This window comes from Eurypyga helias, unplaced genomic scaffold (assembly GCF_000690775.1).
Source record: "Eurypyga helias isolate BGI_N326 unplaced genomic scaffold, ASM69077v1 scaffold7991, whole genome shotgun sequence".
Lineage (NCBI taxonomy): Eukaryota > Metazoa > Chordata > Aves > Eurypygiformes > Eurypygidae > Eurypyga > Eurypyga helias.
The window spans coordinates 40,363-61,115 of record NW_010232697.1 but is presented as its reverse complement, the minus strand read 5'-3'; the positions used below and the strand labels follow the sequence as shown (position 1 = coordinate 61,115).

The 20,753-nt window shown below is 41.4% G+C and overlaps 1 protein-coding gene across 1 annotated transcript in view; it reads left to right on the top strand.

The window, feature by feature from the left end:
• The window catches only part of CARD11 (caspase recruitment domain family, member 11), a 44,175-nt gene that overhangs the window by 3,477 nt on the left and 19,945 nt on the right, over window positions 1-20,753 (top strand). The window contains exons 2-5 of the mRNA XM_010161473.1: window positions 16,424-16,636; window positions 17,246-17,383; window positions 18,009-18,334; window positions 19,585-19,764. Of these exons, the coding sequence (XP_010159775.1) occupies window positions 16,424-16,636; window positions 17,246-17,383; window positions 18,009-18,334; window positions 19,585-19,764 (857 nt within the window). The remainder of the gene's footprint in view (window positions 1-16,423; window positions 16,637-17,245; window positions 17,384-18,008; window positions 18,335-19,584; window positions 19,765-20,753) is intronic.

Sequence of the window (20,753 nt, the reverse complement as noted above, 5' to 3'; positions counted from 1 at the left end):
GCAGGAAGGTTGTTTTTGCCTTGGCTGTTGTGTCACTGCTGTCTGTAGGATTTGCATTCTCAGAACACTGTCCGCTTTGCTGAGAATACAGTATCTGCAGTGAATCTGCAATTCCTTTTTCAGAACAAACGATGGGGTTTTCTCAGGTGTACATGTAATAAGATTCTCCATCTCCTCCCTTCCCCCAAACCCTCTCTTAAGTGCTGCCTTCACCCTCTAGTCTGGGTCACTTATTTAATGGCAATGAACATTTTCAGGAAGGTAACCTTTCTGCTTGTGATTTGTTCAAGGACTCTGGAATTATAATGGTTGCTGTCAAATGTATATAATTGGTCTCTGTGGCACACATACAATGAGTGATAAAAGCTTCTTTCCCTCTACTTCTTCAGTCTGCATTCCCTCCCTATATTACCCTCTCCCTTCTGCTCCTCTCAGGGGAAAGGAGAATACAGTGCCAAGCTGTTGAAAGTACAGTTCGACGAACCAGCAGATCTGCCATCTCCCCCATCATGGTGTGTCCCCGCTGTGGGCGGTGGGTTGCTCCTTGGCTGGAGATTTCACATTGGCTTTAGTTAAACATAAAGGTCTTTTCTGAACTTTGGTTTTGAATACTTTTCTTCCTTCATCATCTCCTGACAAATATTTGGGCTCTAGGAATGGTGATAGTCTGTGAGTCCCATGAGTTCACATGCTTAATGATCTTCAGGGGATGCATTTAAAATTCTACCAGTGGGTAAAGCCTTTGTACTTATTTATACAAAAGGGAAACACACAGAGGGATTTTTTTCACAGCTCAGACACTACTAATAGCACCAAAAGTTGGCAACATGTTGTGCGTCGTCTGCTATCACTGCTGAAGGTGTAGTGAAGACAACACTGTTGTTATGTTAGTCCTGCAAAACCTGTTTTATCCTCAGTGCTGGATGGGGCATTACTTTCTAATGCTGTCTACTTCAGTGAATCTGTTTAGCAACTCAAGAGGAAAGAGAAATTTGTCAAATCTCACTGGAAATCTACCAGAAATGTCAAACAAAATTCTGTAACGTTCCGTGTTTGTCAAAAGGATGAATGTGTATACAGCTGTGTTTGTGATATTATTTGTAGTAATTGTTGCCTCAGTGAATTTGTGTAAAATAACAGTGTGTAGTATTAATGGACATGTTTGTTCTGGTCCCTGAGGCCAGTTTGGCCTTACACAAAGGTTCTTGTTATTTGTCCAAGTCTGATATCAGTCCTATTTTTTGTAGTTCAGGGAAGGAATACAGCTTTGGTGTAAGCAGTGAAAGGATTCCCACTGCCCTCCTGAGCACTGGTTGTTGGCTGGCAAACTTTCCTCAGGTTGTAATTGAGGCACTGAAGAGTAAATGTGACATAAGATTTCTGTTTAAAAAGGGACAAAGATTTTTTTTTTTTTCCCATTTGAATGCAGGAAAGGCTCTCTATGCTAGCTCTTCGTGTATGGTTATCATTAGCAGTTAATGGATTGTTTCCACTTCATTTTTTACAGCTCTGTATGTGTATAAACATTCCTAATCTAGCTGTGCCCATAGTCAAAATCAGTATGAGTATGCTTAATAGGTTGTTACACATGTTTAATATATTTGAGCGCAAAAGGAAGTTCCTCTGGGGTCTCAAACACCAATAAAGAAACATTTCAAATGTTTCCCTCTGTGAATTCTGAATCCTGAGCAAACTGGGAAAGCACCCAAAGGTTGCTTGAACTCTTTTTCTAAAGATTACACCAAATACACTTCATTTCTGAACTATGGTGCAACTGGTGATTGAATCTGATTTCCTTCATCGTGAACTGAAAGATTATCACATAAGATCATTTGGAGGCTTTTGGCTTTTAACACCTCAATTAAAATACCAGTGACATTAGCCAGTCACTGGCCAAATTGGTCTGTTGAGTGAGGTCTGTTTAAAAGAACGTTTCCTCCCGGGTTGCAATTTTACATGGATCCTGTCCCGAGTCTGCCAGTGCATCCCAGTCTTCCACAAGAACAAGGCACAGTATCTGTTCAGCAGCTGCTGCCTACATCTCTATTTCTTGGCTTTTTATGAATCATATGAACCATTTAGGTTGGAAAAGGCCCTTAAGATCATTGAGCCCAGGTGTTAACCACTGTCAAGTTCAACAATAAACCATGTCCCAGAGTGCTATGTTGAGGGAGTTGCCATTCCATATGTTTTTCACAGTTGTTAATGATGTAGTTAGTGAGATTATCAAGCTCATTTCACTGACTTAAAATATAAAATTCCATAAACTTCTTCCACCTTCTTCACTATTGCTGACCTGGTTTTCTCCTGGTAAAAAACCAAGCTTAAGATAAGACTTCTCTGCTAGTACATGGCTAGATTTCCTTTACTGTTCCTGCCAAAACAAGTCAGAATAAAACTCAATATTTAATTGTTTAAAATTATTTTGTGTGTTTCATCCATTCAGTAACATATGTACTTGCAGTTACATATTTTTCAGCAAGATCCAAGACTTCATTGTAGCAGGTTTAATTTCCTTCTGTCTTTTATTGTCTTATTTTTGCAATTTATGCCATGAAAGGTATCAATGAGGTATGAAACAAAAAAATATTTAAACCTTTGTGTTAGGACAGAAAAGAGTGTGTTTTTCTTCTGCTTTAGTTGTTAGAAAAAAGTGAAGGAGTATTACATTTCCTGTAAGGCTGGAAACACTGAATCAGGTTTTTTTAATCACTAGGTCTGTAGGTCTGGAGGAAAAATGATACTTGGGCGTTTTCATATGGAGTGTCACAATACAGAATGGCTTTTTGTGACTTGCCCGTATCTGTAGTGAGAGCAGTATCCAGGCAGTTTTGCTGGATTAAATGCTGTTGACAGCAACACCTTCCCTGAACCAATGAACAACTAGGGCACACTACCTGGAGAGCAGCGTCTGGCTCCATAGTTACTTACAAGCCGTGTGAGAATATGGTATCAGTAAGGATGGAATATTTTCACCTGCAAAGAGCAATTGGAAAATGCTAGGTCGAAGGCAGAAATGGTCAGAATTGGGATGCCTCTCGGAAGGCTGTGAATTTAATGACGAGCAACTGATACATTGTAAGACTTTCGGCAATGCAGAAAAATGCAAACTCATTGCAATTGCATTATTACAACATGATAATAGTGCATAAATCCAAAGCTATTTGAGCAGGACAGCATTAGAAATATTGGATGTAAACCTATTAAGTAGCTAATGCCGTCAGCACAGATCTGAGTACAGTCTCTGCACGAAGGGACTGGAACAGTACAGATAATTTGAATATTCAACTACTGTGAGAAAAGAACCTGAGAAAAGAGGGTGTTTCATTACTGTTATTTTGATCCTCAAAGGCCATCCCAAGTCCTCTTTTCCTTCAGTTTGACCTGTTTTCTGACTGGTCTTGCTTTATGTCTCCCTTCCTCTTCCTCCGCTGTTCTGATCGCCATCCCAAATACGTCAGTCTCATCAGGTGAGTGAAGGTAGCTCACTAATTTCTCTCTGCACAGCCTTGGAACTGTTGCCTGTCATGGGACAGGTTGTTGTGCTGTGTTTCAGACAACGTGGTCCAATATCAATCCTCTCCTCCTGCATGTAGGGCCGCTGTACAGCCAGACGACAGCGTCAGGCCGTGTGGGCTGTGCAGTGCCACATCCTGGCATTCTGTGCATTACTGACCACCTTCCTCCTCCCCTCACGTGGAGGCAGGGAACTCGGTAGTCTTAGACCAGAAATTGGTTCTGCCGTGAATCTGGCCTTACACAAGCCCAAGAGATGTGGAGCTGTCTGTCAGCTCTTGGTTTTGGCACTGTGGGTATGTGCGTATCATTTACCCTTTCTGTCTGCTGATCTGTACAACTGGTGTGAAAATACTGCTGCACTCATTGGCAGCTACCCTGAAAACTGAGCAGTACTTTTAAAGCATTATGGGATTGTCAAGAGAAAATTAGTCTGACATCATCCAAAAAAAGATTTGCTGTCCCCAAATCGCTCCTGCCTTACTCTATGGAAAATTTCTTGATGTATAATTTCTGCTTTCCACTACTGATAATGAAGAAGAGCTGGTTTTCATAGAATCACAGAATGGTTTGGGTTGAAAAGGACCTTATAGCCCCCCCAGACCCACCCCCTGCCATGGGCAGGGACACCTTCCACTAGACCAGGTTGCTCCAAGCCTCATCCAGCCTGGCCTCGGACACTTCCAGGGATGGGGCATCCACAACCTCTCGCCTTTGTCACATGGCAAAACAGCAACCATGTTCTTGGATGTTTCTAGTTTAAAGTCACATCAGGGCGTGTTCAAGAATTAAAAATTTGCCCAACCATGAGTAACTAGGACCAGCACTAATAAAGCTCTTTTTATCCTAAAGAATGTTGTCATTAAGAGCAACCAATGGGCAGACACACACAGAGTTATGCTTTTCGAGCAATCCAGGAATTATTAATAATTACTCACTCTCAGGACAGGTCCTCTAAACGCTTCCTCCCACACTAACTTGCTGTGAACAATTTCTGTGTAAGTATAAGGAGAAAGTACAGTTTTGTGGTTACTGTAGTTCATCAGCCCTGTCAGAGCTCTCCCACGGTTGCCCACTTCTCACCGAGTCCTCTCTTGTGTGACGTTCTGTATTTTGTGCTCCCTCACTGAGGCACCTCACGGAGCAACAGAAGAATGCCCGTCCCTGCCTTCACCTCGGGTGATGTCCGCATTGCCGTGCAGGGACAAGGACTTGCATCCTCTCCTGCAGGCATGGGCGGGCAGATCCAGAGGTCCTGTCCTCTCAAGAACTCTGGAGAGGAAAGGGCAGAGGTAGCTCACAGTAGACAGAATTTGACCCAGTAATGCCAGTATCAGTGCCGATGTGAGCCTAGGACATACCTTCTAGGAATGCTAGGAGTGAAAATTCTGGACACATTTGCTATTATAAAAAGGCTTTTAAAATTCTCTGTATGCTTCCTTTAAGAAAATTTCTTTAATCTTTCCGATGTTCGCAATACCCTGGAGAATAATATGAGTTCTTTTCTCCGTTGATGAGTGTATTGCTTTTATAGGATCTGAAACACTTACTGACCTGGGTACCTTATGACAAAACAGGATTTTGAATTCAGATCCAACTTGCTCTATCTTGCTCCTGTTTCTAATCCAGAGTGAACCCTATCTGTTGGTAGTTTATATTTTCCATGATGCTGTATCTTGCTAGAGTAATTACTGCTATAGAAGATAGAAGGGCCTTGCTATCAAAGAAGGAAATGTGATCACAGCACACGATTATTAAAAGATCTGAAACCTGAGTGTAGAAAAGCAGGAGTTAAACTGCCTCCTGCATAGCAGTGGTGCTGTTTTACGCTTGATGTTCCATCCCTGTGCCTGATTCCTCCGTCTCGTCTTCCGTGGTGACTTCATTAGCAATGAGATGCTAATTAAATTTCATATTTACGATTAGAAAATAAAATCATTGGACCTTTTTTAAATAGATTTTTACGAGTTTTGGCTCAGTTAGCTGAGTCAGCAATATAGATTCTGCAAGGCTCTACTTACCAGCTTTGGGAAAAAAAAAAAGATAAATAGAGCAAATAATGATGGAAGGAGAGTCTAATCTAAAACCTCGTATAGTTTCTACCCTGTATTAATTTTTGACCATAAGAAAAATAATTTTATTTTTATTCCTCCTAGAAAAAAGATACTTAGTCATGTAAAAAGAACCCTTCTTTTATTATGTCTCAGTGGGTTCGAAGCTTAAAATTTTGTTTAGTTCTTAAAATGTCAATTGTAGTTGGAGACAATAGGCTGAAAAGACATTGATGCATCAGCATGTTTGCCATCACCTGTTAGCTAGCAAAATATTTATTTCATGGATTCAGAAGGGTTGCAGTTAACACAGGTAAGCACTGACACGCAGCGTCTGCCCTCTTCCCCATGGAATGTGTACTGCTGGAGAGTTGTGCAATACTGGTGAACCAGAACTACTTAAATACTGCTGCCAGACAGATTTATAGGTGCTATATAGAGTGGCTTCCTATTAATGTAAAAATTAGAACCTTACAAAGCTTTAAAGGTCCATTTTTCAAATACATAGTGTTTGAAGAATGTTCCAGTTGTGAAAGGATTTTTGAAAGAGCTTAGCTTCCGTTTAAGCATGGAAGAAAGACCTGATTTTTATAAGTGCTTAATACTCAGTCACTCTGTGATTCATAACGCTATCTTATCCCACACTCTAAGGCAAGTCTTGCAAAAATCTGGCCATTTATTTTGATGCCTAAATGCCACCTACGCTCTTTGAAAATCTGACCCTAATTACAACTTGTGCCCTTGAGTAAGAATGAGAAATAGGGGAAATCAATCCTCATGTGTGGGAGCCACTTACTAGTGCTCATATTGCATGTAACCTTACTTCATACACAAATACAGCACTGCATTTAAAACAGATGCTTCTCTGCACGTTCTGCAAATGCTTTTGCTGTTAGCTTGTGATACTTTATGCCACGAGGTACAGTCAGTGCAGATAGCACCTATGGAATTGTTATGTTTTAAGGCGTAAGTTATGAGAATAACAAAGCTTCCACTGACTTTTAGTTGGTTGTGATGCTTTACCGCCCTTTCTACTGTTAAGCATCTCCTAAAAATCAGGATTTGGGTGCATGTAATCCTGCAAATCTTGCTTTTGTAATATTGTTTGCAGACACACTTTCAGCAGCAGCTGCCCGTGCTTGAAGACTGGGAAGCTCACAGATGGAGCGTAATTCTGGCATCACTGCACAGTAGCTATTTCCACAAATATTTATTTCCACAATCAGCAGAGAATTCAATAAAAATCTCATACTTCTCCTTATGTTGACTCATTCTCAAGAACCCCACTCAGGTGAAGATGGATAGTCAGAATTCTTGCTATTTTAGTACTTTGCTTCTTTGGACTTCTCAAAAAATACATGTTAACCATGAACTGAACTGGCCAATGGTTAGTTAATTGTCCTGGGATAAGTTTTCCACACAAAAGCTTTATGGTATTTTATTCTATATCATCAGAGCAATGGAGGAAGGGAGGAAGAAACAGGAGGTAGTTAGTTCCTCCTTGCAATGCTTTGAAGGGAGGAAATATAGAATTGCCAAGTAGTTGGCATTATCTCTTCCTCAAGACAGCAGGACAAGGTCACAGAGAGGTTACTGCTTTCAGAAATAAAATACAGTCCCATTAATTAAAGAATCAGACAACTTTTGCTTTAAATTGCTATAGAAGCGACTTAAAGGAGCCCTCTTGAAGGATGGAAAGTGAATTGTCTCTGTTTTCCAGAGGCTGCTTTCCTGCTCTTAATTGCTGGCCTTAATGAACCCTGGAAAGGAGGGTCTGTTTGAGTAGTCCTCAGGTCTCTCCTGCTCCTTCCAGAGCACGCAGCTCTTGGTGGCTATGAGAACACTTCCTCTAAGACGTTCCTCTGCAATGGTGTCATATTTGAAAGTTACCCACAACCTCTGTTCAGAAGAAAAGGGAAGTAAGGCAGCCCCCAGCACTTTTCTATATACTATATATAGACAGTAAGCTTGAGAGGGAGGATGGTGGGTGTATGTTTCCGGAGCTACGTGACACGGTCCCGTGAAACCGGTACAAGAAGAGAGAGGACACAGTGCAAGAATAGGAGATGACCAGAATGCATAAATGGGAAAAGTCTGTTTATAAAACAAGTACAGTCTTTTCCATGTGAAAGGAGAATTCTGATCTCCAGCAGTAAATAAAATAGAGAGCTCCTTCTGATTCCTGGTGAGGTTTTGTCCATCCTAGACCAGGTTGCTTGTGATCTGTGGTGTATTTTTCTTGTCAAACAGCATCCAAGTGTCTTCTGAGTTTTGTGCTCTACTGACTGAGACATTCCTGCAGTTATAAGCGGGCTTACAGGGATAGAGGATTTTGTCAACGGGCAGAACATCAATGTCAATGGCAGCATCATTTCTTCCAGTGACTTTGAGGTGGAAGGGACTACAGGTACTTGCAGCAAACTACCATGTGCAAGAGATCGGTCTGTTCTTTAAAACTAGGGTCTATTTTGAAGTAGAGAGCAGTCTGTTCTTTAAAATTAGAGTCTATTTTGAAGTAATAGTTACAAAGAGGTTACAATGTGAAATAATGTTCTAATCTCTTGTATCTACATTGTTGTGCATTTACAGAAAACAAACAAAATGTATGTGTGAATCATAGCAGTCGTCACCCTTAAGAGACTGGGCAGCGTTTGCTCCAACAGAATGTATTGTGAGCAATTAAGAGCTAAGCATGAATGGATAAGTCTTCAGAGAGCTAGGTGGAGAGCTATTATACCTTTGCATAGTGCACTTAAGATATTGAACTGAATCATATTCTCACCACAATCAATTCATGCTGCTGTTATAGTGCAGTGAACAGTTTGCATGTGGGTTATTTTTCCTGTGTTTGGAGTAGTATCGTTTGTTAGGGTTGCTCTTAATATGAAGGTTAAGAGAGCTGGCTTCTTATTTGTTCATTCTTTGTATTTTGACTAACTGTAGGATTCTTAATATAGGGTTCTGTCTTCTTTTCCTGTCATGTTGTAAAGCCTGCTATATGAAATATTCTTTTCAAACTTTCTTGGGCCACGGTGAATTACGGTGCAATTATCTGACAGTATTCAAGATTAGATTGTAACCTTTTCTGTTGGAAGAATGGCCTACGCATTTACTGTCAGTTGTTGCTGAATTTGGAGATTGTTAAACTAGTGTGCAGTCCTCCCATCTAATGTGTTCCGCATTATCCTTTGACTGTTTTGGGATGAGAGTATCACCTCTGGAATCATTATCTGACTGCATGGAAGATGTTCTTCTCTGAGTGCTTTTTGTTATTTTTTTAAACTGGTGTTACATAAGAGTTTGTAGAAAGTGTAAATTTTTTAAATAAACAGACCAAGTAGCAGTTTTGTATGGCAGAGCTGCAATTCTTTCTCTTCCCCTGCTTTGTGTGACTTGTATCAATAGAAGTGAGGTGTTAACAGCACCGATGAGACTCAGGCTGTCTGTGCTAGGGCTATGAGAGTTTCGTATGTACGTATCAGCTAATGAATCTCTGTCCTTACCAGGTTCTTGTGTAGCTCAGTCTATGCAAATATCTTAGGAACGCTGGCTCCCTGTACTGGGTGTGCTGGGTTTTGTAATGTGAGGGATCTAACCTATGGACATCAAACCCATTTGTATGTTTGGGCAACTTGAATTTTTAATTCAAGACTTTCCTAATCACACAGTGCTATACACTTGCCCCCACTTGTGCCTCTTCCTAAGCTAGTGAGAATCTCATTATTAATTTTAAAAACAGAGTGAGTCAGTCTCAAGGAAAAAATTAACCTGGGACCTAGTAATGACTTCTGAAGCATTTGTTGGACCAGCGTTCTCATGGGCCCTCGGCAGCCTGGGGATGACAGCTTCTTTTTTAGATCTTGGCTTTTAGCACGCATTAGTTGAAGGGAAATGCTCATGTCAGTAGCTAATTCTGCACTCGAGAGAAAAAAAGGCCAGATATATAAACGTATTTGTACTACATTAGCACAGTGATTTCTGCTGTCCACCCCACCATCATGTGCTAACAGCATGGAGGATGTGTAGATTAAAGCATTTATTAAATGTCAGGCTTTCAGCTCTCCCCTGCTCCTTTGCGAATCCTTTAAAAAAGACGCGCTAAATTCCTGTGGTAAATTATTTATTTAAGTTATTGTGCTATTATCTTGATTTGCATGCTCAGAATGAACACTAATTTCTGATGTGTCAGGATCTGTGGCAGGGCCTTCCTTATTTAGCCCTTCATTTGCTTTACACCCCACATTCCTTCCATTTGCCTTTACTAAGGCCTTTCCTGTTCTCATCTCTGTCCCACTTCTGTTCCTCACTTTCATTCTGCCGAGTTCCCCTTTCTCTAACTTTCTTTTTCTTTTCCTGTTCCCTTTTTCTATTTCCTTTTCCACTGACCTCACCATTTTTCATCCTCAAATCTTGTCTTTCTTCAGTTTCTTTTTCTCCATCTCTCATTGCTCTTCTCCTTCATTTCCCATTTGTTTTCACATATATTGTCGTTTAATAATGGTAGTACCAACAGTTTCTGAAATCTGGGTATCAGATTCTTAAACAGTATGGGAAAACAGAATAATATCCATTTAATCAGCAGTGTAGTCACTGCCATCTGAAAGGACAGATCTCCCTACGTTGGCCCTAGAGGGAACCTAAGCAACCAGTCCCAACTAGAAACCAAATTTAGAGGGCATTCTGCGGTAGAAGTACAAGATGGTGGGATGAAGTTTTGAACAGACCATTCCCCATTTGCTAGAGAGGAACTAGATTTGTAAGGTAAACTAGATGCCCAATTCAAATTTGTGAGATGAATCCACCCTCTAAATTTGCTTCTCTATCAGAACTGCTTAGTTACTGAGGGAGATAGAAACATCTTCATTGTATGTAGAAAATACACATAAACCAGTGAGAGTCATCAAAACATTGTTTCAGCCATTTGTAGAGGAGAATTTTTCCATTTTCTTTGTTTATTATTTGTAATACGTGTTCTACAACCAAATCTGATTGGACATTGCGTGTTCGAGGCAGCACACTCTGCTGTCGGTTTGCTATTGAGACAAAATTAGTCATTTCCTTCCTGTGCGATAAGAGGGTAAGAGCTCTGAAGTTCTAAAGCTGGCAGACTTGACGAAGACGTGGACTGTTGATATTCTCACCAGATGGAGTGCGAAGTGGAAAGCAGAAATCTCAGCCGTTCATGAAGCAGAGATCATGACGGGATCCTAATAAGTATTACTGCACTGATTAAGGTCTTTTGCAACAATATTTCATTGGGCAATACAACATTCTTCACATGTAAATAGTTTTTTCCTCCAGAAAGTGATACATACGCAGTTTAAAAGGCAGACAAAAGCTAAATGTAGCATGTGTGGAATTCAGAGCAAGGATTGTTTAGCTCTTAAACAATATTATCCTGCAGTACTGAAAAACTTGGTCTTTGTTGCATGCAGTGTTTTCTGGTGTAGGTGATACTAAGCTAACCATTGGGTGTACTAACAATACTAATTGATCTGTACTTTACGTATGCATTACCCTTTCTTTTTTGTTTTCTGAGATGGAGTTTTACATGGATCAGAGAGTAAATAAAGGTAAAGAAAGATATAATTAAAGAGAGTTCCTGTAGCATTAATTCCTGGCCCTCTTTTGTTAGGTGATTAGAGGCTAATCTCTAATTCTATTGCTTTCTCTTTTTTTTAATCATAGAGCAGAGATACTAAGAGTAATATGATAGAATTCTTGATTTCTTTTTCTCTCACTTGGTTGTTGAACTAATAGTTATGAAAATTAGGGGAATTTTCTTTCCCTCTTCTGCTTGTAGAAGCAAGATGAATATGCCTCCAGAGCCCTTTGAACCAGTTAGGGAGTTTGTTTTGGTTCTCTCTCTCTCTTCAGATCAGACAGAGAGAGTAGTATTTATGACTGTGGCTATCATCTGGCTTCACTGAAGATCTCGCTTTACCTCATTGAAGCCTTGCAAGTCTACTAGTGTTTTGGAGGGTTTTTTTGTAGGTTGTATATAACAGGAAGATTGATTCAATGGATTTGAACAGAATACATTTGTGCGAAAATAATCCTATTTTGAGTTTAAAGCTTCCTGCTCTTCTATTACTTTGGTATCTCTTATTCTATATTTTTCTTTTATGTTTTGTTGAAACTGTGCCATTCGGTAAGCTGGTTGAATCTTTTATATAAAGAAGGGGTTCTGCTATATACAAAATGGTTCTTTCCATACACAGCCGCTGTGAACTAAACCAGAAGTACAGCCCAGGCATTTTAACAATGCTGGGGGCTTCAGAAAGTGTTCTAAGGCCTCCAAAATCTGAAGTAATAAAGCTGCACTACTAATAAATGTTTGGCCAGGGCTTTCCCATTTTGGTGGTTCCAAGTGCTTTGCAGTCACTAATTAACGAGCTGTAAAAACATGTCTTACCAGCCTTGTTTCAGGTGGGGACACTGAGTTAGAAAGAATGAAGATAAAGTGCAAATTCTTAAGGGCAGATGAAGGCATTGTCACTTCTCCTTTGGGAGTCCAGGTGTAGGCACCTGTACGGAAAAAGGTTGCAAGTATAGGTAAGCAAATTTAGTCTTCTTAATACATGTCTAAGCATTTTAAAAGTGGTTTTCAGTACCACAGAACATCCAGCTGTGCAGTCAACATAATTGGGAAGTGCTGGTATTCAGCATTTCAGAAAGCCAGGAGTGCAAATAGAGCTCTCCTGTTCTTAAGCAAAAGAATATAATTTCCTTATCAGACTTAAAACTGCGACTTTCCTCTAAAATTCAAAATAGGCCTAAATCCCTTTGTGGTTCTCTGATATTGCAAATCTGCACATATCCATACAAGCAGCTTTTGCAAAAATCACCCTGTTATAGTTTATCATGTGAGGTGCTACACAGACTGGAGGATGAAAAGGTATCGCCCCATGAAATCTAGAGACATGCATAGAAAGAGGATGTAATACAACACCCTCAAAATGCTGAGGATAATTATATACACAGTTGTAAAGTGCTATTTTCATCTTTATTTTTACTTGAAAGTAATCCTTTCCTGGTTGGTATGCACATATTTAGTATTTAACACAACCTTATGCTCTTATTAACTTATAATTTGCACAAACATTTTGTGTGCTGTGGTTTCTTTTTAAATACTGCCAGTCTGTGAACATCTGTGACAAATGCAGAAGTCCAAAACATTAAAATAGATTACTTCTTCCAAAATAAACTTCCTCCTTGCTTCTCTGCATGAGGACAAGACCCTTTTTTCACATTTCACACAGGAGGTATCAAGAAATCAGAAAACTTAGCTGAAGCCTGCGCTTGCAATCTTCTACATGGCAATTCCTCAGTATCGACAGGCTGACAAGAATTCAGAGCAAGGGAATGCACAAAATTAATCAGCTGAAGGGTTAATTTCTGCACCATCATGAAATGAATCGCAAAAAAAATGAAGCTTCAGATGTGACCTGGTGATGAGCACTTTACAGAACCCCTGGTTCTGAAGCCTGCAGGCTTTATTCCCTTGATCAGTGGAGTGTCACTGACATATGAAAGTGTGGAGCCTGAGTGAGAACAGAGAACAGCTTTAACTGCAAGGTGGTTTGTTCAGCTGAAAAATATAACCAAAAAAAAAAATAGAAAACATATAGAAAGGTTCATTTGTGTGTAACAGCCAAGAGAAGGATAGTCCCCGAGAGAGAAAAGGAGATGAGGGGAGCAGTGTTTCTTTTCATGTAAAAAGGGATTCTCTCTTTTATTTGTCTGCATCCGCAGAGGCCTTTGAAATAGATGGGACTGGCTGAGATTATTACTGGATTAGGCTCTCCTGCAGTTAAAAGCTATGTTGTATACTAACTACTGAAAGGAGCAGCAGGAGAGCAATTTTTAACTGCTGTGGCAATTCTTATTTCTTTTTGGTTAATGTCTGTTGAAGTCCAAGTCTGTGACTTCACACCTGTGATTTGTAATGGATGCCATAGTATTTCTGACATATCGCAACTTCTGAATGTGTTAGGTTACAACTCAGGAGGTGCAGTTATCAGAAACTAGATAATGGTACTGAAGATTGGATGATTACACATTTGAAAAATTTTTAAAGCTGTCATTTTTAATTTTATAAGTTAAAGCAACTTTTCTGCAATATCATCACAGGAAGGAAGGGCAGAAACAGGGAATAAGGTCTTTTAAACATGTAGAAAATGCATCTGCTGCTGGAAATCTTTTCAAATAAAAGCCTCTAATACAGTACCTTTATTGGTTTCCCATTGAGTTTAACTTGTCACATCCTTTTTATGCTGTACTAATGTCAGTTGTCCATCGCTGTTGTCTCTGGCATAGCTCCACGAGACAGTGGAGCTACCTGAGATTTATACTCTTAGACCAGTTTGGCTAAAGCAACACAACAGAGGCAAAACCCCAGGCTCTAGCAAAGAGGAGTGCTCCCTGTTAAACGGCAGTAATCCCTGAGGGTTGGGGAGCAACAGCACAGTGAGCTAGGACAGAGCTTAGCTCTGCTCCTGGTAGGGCATTCCCAAGGTGGAAATCCAAAGAAGGGGGCAAAAGGAAGATTCTGAAATTCCTACATGGCCATGAGGGACTACTCCACTAAATGTTGTTTCTATGGGCTTGATCCTGATAACAAGACTGTGTTTAACAGGAGTTTGCTACCAGAAATCTCCTTCTAAAATTCTTAGCCACTCATGCAATATACTTATCACTCTCCCATTAAACATTACGTCTCCAGAATAACAGTATGGATGTATTATCCCATACGCAAGGGACTATTTGATAAAGGTATTTTTGATGTCAGGTAAAAAACCGTATTCATATTGAGAATTACGCTGATGAGTGAACTCTTCTTTGAATCATTTAATGGAGAAATCCCTTACTAATGTCCTGAGGGAACTGCTGACAGTGTGTAATAATTTCTGGTTCAGTGCAGCAGATTACAAGATATATTACATTTTATGAAATTCAGTCAAGTGCTGCTTTTGCACTCTGAGGTCCATCTGTGAGCTCCCTCGTACAGTCCCCAAAATTAAAGGGCCTGCAACACACCTTTTTTCAGATGCAATAGATAAGCTGTGGCTGTGAGATGACTACAATACTCTGTGATCTTCTGCTTTACCGCCTTCCACTCCCAAAAGTTCAGCTTCTCCAATCGGATAGTGTTTGTTAAATTCACCTTTGAAGTGAAACACAGTTCTTTGCAGAATTAAGTGGTGGAGTGTACAGTTCATGAGACTGTGTGTACTTCAGATGAAGCTATTTCACCTTTAGCATTCCTCCCACTGCTACCTACTTTACATAGCTTTCTCTATTGCTTTACCTTTATGCTGTTCATTACTGCAGTGTCATCGTTAACACATGTACATATTCAGTAAGAATTCCATCCAGGTGGTGGGGAGTTCATAAGACCAGTGAGATTCGCCCATAACTACAGCCATGCCCCCATGATTCTGGATCCCGTTGAGCAGACCTGGTCTTCCTTTTGGACAATTTGGGAAGGCCTTTGAAAGCATCAAGCAAAGAACACGCATTTTTGTAGGACTATGCTGTATTTCGTTATGATAGAACACTGTTAGGACAAACACATTTGTGCTGGTTTTAGCGATTAAACTGCGACAACATTATTTAGCAGATTAGCACTTTGGGTTTTAGTTTTCAAAATGAGGAGTTAATGGCCCTTGGCTATACAGATAAATAGCTGGTTTTGCCCAGTGATGTTCAGTGTAACGCAAGCTGCTTTGCAGTTCCTAAAGTTGGAAATTGAGGAAGTTACAACAATGGAGAGAACTCTTCTGGTCCAAGAAAAACAACGCGTTGCTTTTGAGGTCTTTAGTTACTGATTACCAGCAGAGTCTCATAAAGCACAGCTCTCGTCTCACATGCCTGAGGGGTGCACGTGCTTCTTATACCATGATTTCTGATGGGGTAAAATAACCCTTGAAATAGAGGCTTATCTTCTTTGTGCCACCCAGATCACAAGATCTTGAGAAAGCTCCAGTGCAAAAAGAAGACTTGTTTCCAAGGTTAATATTCATTGCAAAATTAAGAAGGAAGATTTTTACAAAGTTTCTGTACTTGTGAATTTAGTACAAGTTTTCCGATGTCATTGTTGCCTGCCTTGTAACCTTCTCTAATGAGGTGGTTACAAATTAGGAGTTAGCAGGAAATTGCTTAGCAAGCACTCAGAAATCAGGTGATAATATTTGCATGAGTGAAGAACATTTTCAGACTTCGGTGATAGAATGCTCGTACTGATCTAGTCATGCAGAGAAGGGCAAGGTCTGAACTCACAGGTACTGGCATTCATGCCCACGCATCAGCCTGCACCCAGCTGCAGAAGGCAGACGTACGGAACTGCTTGCTTATGAGTTACCTATTCTCCGGGTGCAGTCGTTTACATGTGTTGGCTCATCACGTACATGCAGGGAAAAGTGCAGGTTCAAATCCGTAAGCTGAGAGGAACAAGGAGGTGAGAACGAAAGCCTGAGTTGCCTGCAGCAAGTATTTGTCTTTGCTCTGAGCTCTGCGTGTTCAGTCTTTCATGCACTGCACCATGTCCTTTACCATCGCTTCTAATACCGAAGAGAGATTCTCTGATTCTCCTGGCGTTAGCTGAGCTACAGATCCGTCACTGGAGAGCAATGTGCGATAGTTCATAGACGCGAGATAGTGCTGCTCTGAACTGTCACTTTCCAGATGAGCTCTGGACAGGCTGCGCTTAGTTCAAACAGTTCCAATACAGGGCAAATTCCGCATCAGTCACAAGTGATTCTAACCTCACCCTATGTGACAGGGAAGCACAACAGAGTAGCAGGATAGGAAGTGTCCTGTTTGATGCTCATTTGCCAATTGTTTCCCTTGTTAAGGAGCAGAGCCAGAGATGGATGACTGCCTGGAGACACTGAAAGATGAGGAGGAAGCTTTGTGGGAGAACGTAGAATGCAACCGGCACATGCTGAGCCGGTACATCAATCCGGCCAAACTGACCCCGTACCTACGGCAGTGCAAAGTAATCGATGAGCAAGATGAGGACGAGGTGCTTAACTCACTTATGCTGCCCTCCAAAATTAACCGAGCAGGTAATTATTTTGTGAATGGCTACATCTGTACCCTATCGGAACAGTGTTATTTTGCTAAGTCTGGAGGGAGCCTGTACCAAATTACAGGTTATCAAATGGAAACCCAGTATCTCATTTACAGGAGGTTTAATGTTATCAAAATGCTGCTGCTGTTTTGATAGCAACGACTCTTTCCAGTGCTGTGCAGACTGGAGCTCATCGGCTTCGTCTTCCCATCAAAGCCTCGGCACATATTTCGGTTAACGCCAGCAGCAGCCGCTGCTGTTCCAAGCGGTTTGCAGCTGCCTGGCCGTGCTTCATGATTTGTCACTGACGGGTCTGCAGTCCCCGCGATCAGTACTGCCTGGTGCAGGCTGCGCTGAATAACGTGTCTTTTGAAATTTCTGTTTCAGACACCGATTTGCCTGCACTCCTTCAGAATAACGATCAGCACAAACGTAAAGAATACGTGGCATTGTTTTATGAGTTCAGCTGAACTCAATTAATCAGCCAGATTTTCCACAGCACATTGCTGTGGCAGAGATGGACCTTAAACAGATTGGATTTAGGGATACAGCGCTTGCTTTCGCTGCTCGTAGTGCTTACATCACCTCTCTCCTCTGCACTTAGGTCGACTACTCGACATTCTCCACACCAAGGGCCAAAGGGGCTATGTAGTTTTCTTGGAGAGCCTAGAGTTTTACTACCCTGAACTCTACAAACTGGTGACAGGGAAAGAACCTACACGGAGATTTTCCACTATTGTTGGTGAGTACAATCAATCCCGAAGGAGCCTGTTGAAATAAGGATTATCTTGAAGACTGGGTTTGAGTTTTCAGGCAAGAAATGGAAATAAAAGCTAATCTTGTAGTAGCATTCTGCAGTTTTTCAGTCCCCTTCAATGCCGAATGAGCTAGCAACAGGTAATGTGTGAAGAAAATAAGTTTCTCAGTTGTCTGAATGAGGCTGAAGAGCTTCAAATTGAATGATAGCCATTACAAGAAATCTCAAGAGAAGAAACATTGGAACAGTGGACTGAATTTACACTGAAGGCCTACACATGTGCAGCAGATCTGAAGCATTCAGATTAATTGTGCTTGTACAGTTACCGTTTACATAGTTTGTGCTATTTCCACAGGCCTGTCAGCTCAGCTGAATCAAGACAAACATAAGGGCTTCATATTCTGTCCAGACAAGCTGCATGCGTGTATTGTGATTCTGGTAGAGTGTGCTGTGTGGTATCTGTACGCTCTCAGCTGGATATACAAATGTGTATGTGTTTGGGCATATTCTGTACCTATTCTGGGACATTTGCTTCTTACTCAGTTCCGCTGATCCTACTTGGTGTAAAGTTACTTTATTAGACGTTGATAAGCTGTTCAAACATTTTCAGTGGAGGAAGGACATGAAGGCCTTACCCATTTCCTAATGAATGAGATCATTAAGCTTCAGCAGCAAGTAAAGACCAAAGATGTGCAGCGCTGTGAACTCTTGGCTAAGTCTCGCCAGCTGGAGGATGAGCGAAAGCAGCTAAAACTGAACAAGATAGAGCTGCTGACCTTCCAGGAGAGATACAACAAGATGAAGGAGGAGAGAAACAACTACAACGATGAGCTGGTCAAGGTGAAAGATGAAAACTACAATCTGGCCATGAGATATGCCCAGCTGAGTGACGAGAAGAGCATGGCTGTGATGAGGAGCCGAGACCTCCAGTTAGAGGTGAGTGAAATGCTCTGGACTGCTTTAATCAGAAACAGCAATGGAGGATGCCAGTGGCATCTGCCAAAACGGGCCTCCTCTGACAGCAGAAAGGTGTAGAGCTCTCATTTGCTTTACTGATCTAGAAGATTAGAGATATCACTGTACAGAAATGCCAACTGCAGTGATGTGTATTAACGGTAGACAATTTACATACTTTTAATGGATTAACAGAACACAACATACTTAAAAACAAAATTTAAAAAACATAACTTTGCTGAAAACACAGTTTTAGCTTTTCAGGCTCAATCTTGGGGAAGTTATCTAGTTTTTCACTGCTGCTGCTTTGCTCAAAAAGTCTCACATAAAGCATTGGAACAGCTTGAGGCCATTTAAGAAATATAGAGAAATGCTTCAAGTGCCATAAAATTCATGCTTGTGTGTGTGTCGCAGGTGAGATGGAGTAAACAACTACCCACAGTGGATCTGGACATTGGAGTTTGTTTTTCAACCAATGATATCAGACTTTTTTCCCCACTTTGTTTTTCCACACAGTCATTTGTTTGGTTCCCCTCCTCGGCGCTGCCTTCTCCGGGGCTTGACATCCCTTTCCTGCAAGGAGATTGCCGCAGGTGCAGGCAGGTTGGACAGAAAGTCGTGTTGGTTCATGCTGTGCAACTGCCCGCAGTCACCAGTCGCAGGCATTACTGGGCAGGGTCTGTGGGCATCCTCTGACCTTCATCCTTGTGCATCTCCGGGATAGTCCCACATTTTCACATCTTTGCTCCTACCAGGATCACCTTCTACCCATGCCCCCTTCTGTCTGAAACCACTTTTACTTTTGGGGAATGCCTCTTTTGTGTCCAGAACTCAAGTCCTTGTTTTTCCCAATCCAAATAGTCTATGTTCAAAAGCACAATGTGTGGTCAGAATCCTAAGTGTTCGTTTTGTTTCATTTCTCTTTATTTACTGGATTTTTTTTTCCCTCTTGGTGTTATCAGAATTTACAACCAGCCCATACCAGTTATAGCTAGCAAATAGCTGGCTTCTCCCTAAGAGTTCAACAGTGCAGTTGTGGACATTTGATGCACACGCACATACATCCAATTATCTGCTCCTTGTTAGCATTCACAGTTTAAGCTATTTTTTCCACCTATGACAGTACGTTTTCACCTGGAAGTGTGAGTGTTTTCAGAGTAGTAAATATCAGATCTCGGAATGATTTCTTTCCTTTCCTTGTTCTCCTTTTCACTGCTCCCTGGATGCTATAGATTGACCAGCTGAAGCATCGCTTGAACAAGGTGGAAGAGGAATGCAAGCTCGAGAGGAACCAGTCTTTGAAGCTGAAAAATGATATTGAAAACCGACCCAAAAAGGAACAGGTTCTGGAGCTGGAGCGGGAAAATGAGATGATGAAGACTAAAATCCAGGAGTTACAGTCCATCATTCAGGTATAAAAGCAGACTGATACATTTAAAATTCCAGCCATATCAGCTTACTCCTCCTGCTTACCCAGATGGATTCAGCAGGCTTCAACCACTCCTTGCCTCCAGGCACCCCCCACTTTCCTCCCATGCTGTCTCACATACCCCACGTCTCCTCACAGCCTGCCGTGGTGGCTACCCTTCAGGACCCGCGTGTCTGGAGGAGGCTGTGAGAGTGGGACGGAGGCGCAGCAGGTGGTGACAGCTCCCATGTGTTCCCAGTAAGGGACAGGGAGTCGAGTACGTAACAGGGAAACGGGTAACTGAACAACAGGAGGTGGCACCGTCTCTGCTACCGCTCCTCGCCTCAAACTCAACACATACTCCTGTTGTAATGCTGGGAGGTGGTGAAACCTCTACCTGCGTAGCGACAGTGAGCATAAGCGCAGAGTTTGGGCAAACAGAAGGTTGGTTATACAGCGCCCAGCTGTCTGCAGTACTCCTTCTCCAAACACATGCATGGGGAGGAGTTCTATCAAAAAAAAATAAAGGTATCTAATAAATCAAGGTGTAATTGGGAGGTTGGCTCTCTCTCGGTGCAGAGTGCAGCTGTTTAGTTGCTGAGCATTCAGCTCTGTCCTTTAGCCCCGCTGCAGCTCTTTGCACGTCTGTCACTACAAAGCTGTGTTAAACAGCCAGCCCAGAAATTTCTGATGGTGGCTCTGTGCACCCTGTTCTAGGTTGCTGTCAGATCTATGCCAAAAGGTCTTAATGAAGCAGAGGGTAATAAAGGTTTATGTGTTTGGGTGGTCACTAGTTACCAGGATGCCACGCAGAACGCTGCGGTGACTTGCACGGGGATCTTAACTAACCTTTGGGCAGATGGCAAAAAAGGATGATACCAGCAAATTTAGCCCTGTGTTACTCTGTGAAGAGCTTAGCCAAACATTCAGACATATTGAGAGAGTGCTTAGCAATTTTCTCGATACAGCTTGTGGCATCTTAAAAGGACACTT